The sequence below is a fragment of the Castanea sativa genome, chromosome 5 (genome assembly GCF_040712315.1).
Source record: "Castanea sativa cultivar Marrone di Chiusa Pesio chromosome 5, ASM4071231v1".
In the NCBI taxonomy this organism is placed as follows: Eukaryota; Viridiplantae; Streptophyta; class Magnoliopsida; order Fagales; family Fagaceae; genus Castanea; species Castanea sativa.
The window spans coordinates 17,558,069-17,562,060 of NC_134017.1; the positions used below are offsets into that span (position 1 = coordinate 17,558,069).

At 38.3% G+C, this 3,992-nt stretch overlaps 1 protein-coding gene across 1 annotated transcript; it reads left to right on the forward strand.

Annotated features, from left to right (window-relative positions):
* Window positions 1–231: 231 nt before the first annotated feature.
* Window positions 232–2,873, forward strand: LOC142634840 (syntaxin-124-like). Its single transcript, XM_075809092.1, has 2 exons — window positions 232–930; window positions 2,676–2,873. Exons 1-2 carry the CDS (start codon window positions 232–234, stop codon window positions 2,871–2,873), a joined length of 897 nt encoding a protein of 298 aa, XP_075665207.1.
* Window positions 2,874–3,992: the final 1,119 nt, after the last annotated feature.

The following is a 3,992-nucleotide window of genomic DNA, read 5'->3' on the forward strand; positions in this document are numbered from 1 at the left end:
CTATATGGATAATAAGGAAACTCGGCCCCACGTTTGATTCTGCAACAGTTTGAAGCTGTGACTTTCATTTGGTAGCACGCGTCTTCTGGGGATTTAACCCATTTTTAACAACATATAAATAAGAGACTTTGTCTAAAGAAAATTTAGGCAAAATGAACCAGGGTCTTAGAAAATGCAAAAAAATTAGCAAATCACAACGATGAGGAGGCTGACCAAGTTGCAATTGAGATAATGGAAAACACAAATATAGAAGATTTGTATTTGCAATTGCAGATTGCAAATACGAAAATTCAAAATTCTAATACTGCTAAAGCAGTGAAGGAACTTAGAGCCCAGATGCAATGTATATTCGTGCAGATTATGTCTCACATGTATCAACATGTTGAGCTCGTGTGTTCTCATAAAAACTTCGCAGGGAGTGGTACAGATTCAAGTTCTACTGCAGATGGAAGAAGGGCCTCAGAGACTAATATCTTGGAAAAACAACTACAAATAATGGTCGATCAATTTGAGGAAATAAGGTACAAAATGATGCGAGACTGTAAAAAAACAGTGGAACGAAGATACTTCAAAATCACAAAGGAAGCAGCTAGCAAAACAATAATTGAAAAAATCATAACAAGTAAGGAAAGGGAAAGCTTTTTGCAGAAAGCAATCCGGGAACATGGGCGAGATAAGATACAAGAAATGCTATTGGAAATTTCAGAAAGGCTAGATATTGTGAAGGATATAAATCAGTTATTCTTTGACATGGCTGCTCTGGTGGAGGCTCTGGGTCACCAACAAAGTGAAATGGAGACACAAAACCAAGATACACACCTTGAGAATGACGTCATGCATGCTAATTCATTGACTGGAGAAGAAACTGAGCAGCTCCAAGTACATAGGGAGTACCTGGAGAGCTCTTTGAAGTGGAAATGCATTGGTTTTGTACTTTCAATACAATTTTTTTGTATTTTAATTATTGCACCCATTTCAGTAGCATTTTTACCAAAATTCCTATAGGAAGAATAAGAAAATTTCTTGACACAAGCATGTATTATGATTGTCATTTCTTTGAAAAAGTTTCCTACTCTTGTGACTTTGGTGAAGCTTGTTTAAACTTTGTAATTGTTAGTCTGAGTTCATAAACTATTACATCAGAATAAAGTTGCTATATTTATTGGTTGGTCCAATTTCAGAATGCTAAGCTCATTAAAGGTCATACTCATACATAAGTAGGTATGTTCTTGAGTCACTGATAAAAAAATAAAAAATAAAAAAATAAAAACTATTGAAAGAAAAGTGGTCCAATAAGTGCTTGCAGGAAGTAGCATTAGAATTGTTACTGGGTTAGTGAAGAAATGTCATTTAAAGTTCTTTTTAACTTCTTTTTTTCCCTCTCTGCAACCTGGTAATCACGTAATTGATTTGCAGCAGCTCTGATGTCTGTGAAAAGCAATAAAGCAATTGTGTACCCATCCAGATATCCTTTAAAACAAATTAATTTCCAATAATAGGCTATTAGCATCTAAAGTTTAAAATAAATCTGCCTGTTAGAAATACTGAATTCAATAGTATTGTATTTCTCACTGAAAAAATATACATGAGTGCCTTTATATAGTAGGCATATGAGTACAGTACAAGTAAATATGAGTGTAGTACAAGTAAGAGTGCTATACAAGTAAGAGTACTATACAAGTAAACTAGTTGGGCCTAATCCTTTTTGACGAACTCTTGGAGTTTGCCTCCCTGGATGATTTCCTCAATTTGCCCCTTCAGCTCATGACATTCATCAGTGGAATGACCATTACCTTCATGGAATCGACAGTACTTCCAAATATTTTTGCCCTTTGGCCTCGAGCTTAAAGGCTTTGGCCACTTCAAGGTTGGGTCGTCCTTGATCTGCATGATAATCTTATCAATAGGCATTAGTAGAGGGGTGAAGTTCAATTTCTTCTTTACCGTCTCTAGACTAGTCTTGCTGGCTTGGCTATCTGAAGGATTGAATTTATGCTCCTTTTTTCTGTTCTACAAATCAACCTCCTCGTTCCTCTTTCATTTGCCTATTTAACTCAAGACATCTTCCTCATTCACATACTTCTAGGTTTTGAACAATAAATCTGTCATTGACGTTGGTGTAGTTTTTCCTTCAGAGAAAATGTGACCTGGATTAACCAGCCCTACCTAAAAGGTCGTCATTATAACTTGGTCATTGCCCTTGTCAATCTCTAGCATCGCTTCATTAAAATGTCTCACATACACCCTTAGGGTTTCTCCTTCTTCTGGCTTTATGGTTAGCAAGTATGAAGTGAGCCTTTTGTGCCATTGGCCTCCAATGAAATGACGAACAAATGAGTCGCTTAACTATTCAAAGTTATCATTTAAGGTCACTGGTAACTTGTTAAACCATTCTCTAGCAGCCCCCCTAAGGATGGGTGGGAAGGATCTACACTTCACCTCGTCTTTTGTTTGCTGAAGGTTTAGGATTGTTTTGAATGCACCAACGTGATTAAGAGGATATTTCATGTCGTCATAGACCTCTAATTGTGGAAGTTTAAACTTGAGGGGAAGAGGGCACTTGAGTACCTTGGCAATGAAAGGTGAGCTTGTCTTCTTAAGCATGCCATCAAGGTTCATGGCAGTTTTTATAGCACTTTTTACCTTATCTAGCTCTTTTCTCATGGTTTGCCTAGTTCGTTAGAGGTGGCTTTGCTGCTGCTTGGACAGTGGTCTTTGCCATCATTCTGATTATGTCACACCAGAGAAGCGTTGCTGTTCTTAGGATATCCTCGGTTCTCGAGATATCCTTGTTGTTTGAATTTCACATTTTGCTTCATCAACTCTTGGACATTAGATGTCTGAGCTTGGATCTGCTCAGCCATGATGGTTGAATCCGTAGGAGGTGATGAAGTGAAAGTGTCCGTATGTCTCAAGAAAATTTGTCGATAGAAACATGATGACTTGCCGGAAAAAATTGCAATTCAATTGTTTCCTACAGACGGCGCCAAACTGATGAAGCAGAAAACTATAGCTCATTAGTACGCTCCTCATCACTAGTATGGACGACTGTCAGTACCTGTTTCAAAGAAACAATGTAAGAGGCCACCTGGGGTCCTGGGTGAGGCTCCGATGCTTAAGTCAGTTTATCACTTTGAATAACGGAATAATGCAAGAGATAGTCTATGTATAATGTGTAAGGGTATGCATCCTCCCCTACTCACTTGTTGTTGTTTACCTTATATAGCATGTTTGTGAATAAATGCTCGGGGCATTTACTGTGCCAGACATTGGAGGCTTTGAATAGCCTATTGAATACTATTATATCTTTGTTTAAAGTCTTGTAACGTTTTTACAATGGTTAGCTTAGCTATTTGAGGTTGTTTGCTGAAGCCTGTAATGTCTAGACCTTGTTAAGGAAAGGATTTAAGACTGGATCATTAATGCGTGTAATGGTCGTCAATGTTAATGGATCATTAAGCCTGACGACCCTTTTCACTGATAGTCTGCAATCTCTCGGTCAACCAAATGAATTGAAGGTCTGCTGATCAAATGTGGCTCTTCACCAACCTTTCCTAACTAACCATATCACCTCTCCGTCTTACCCCTGATCCCAATACCCCTCTTTACACTTTTCTTCCTACACACATTCATAAATCCCCAAAAACCATTCCCTCATATCTAATACTTCTCCCCACTATACCAACTAGAACCTTATATGGAAATCTCTGAGCTATTTACCTATACCAAAACAGTCTCCTGCCTAGATATTGGCCTTGAGCTCCCTCCAAACCAAGCATCATCCAAGCCTAATAATAACCTGTTAGGCAAACTTATAGCCTCCAAACCCGCCAGGCTTGGAATTATTTAGGATGTTGTTTTAAAAGTGTGGAAGCCTGCATTTACCTTGGATGTCAGAAAGATGGGCACAAACACCTACCTTTTCTGCTTCCAACATGAAGCAAACCTTGAGAAGGCTTTCGTAGATGACCTTGGTCTATTTGAGGCGGTCA

Coding starts and splice junctions, on each gene's coding strand:
- LOC142634840 (XM_075809092.1), top strand. CDS start 232: ATGGAAAACACAAATATAGAAGATTTGTATTTGCAATTGCAGATTGCA. Junction 931..2,675: donor AGTGGAAATGCATTGGTTTT/GTACTTTCAATA, acceptor TGGTTTGCCTAG/TTCGTTAGAGGTGGCTTTGC.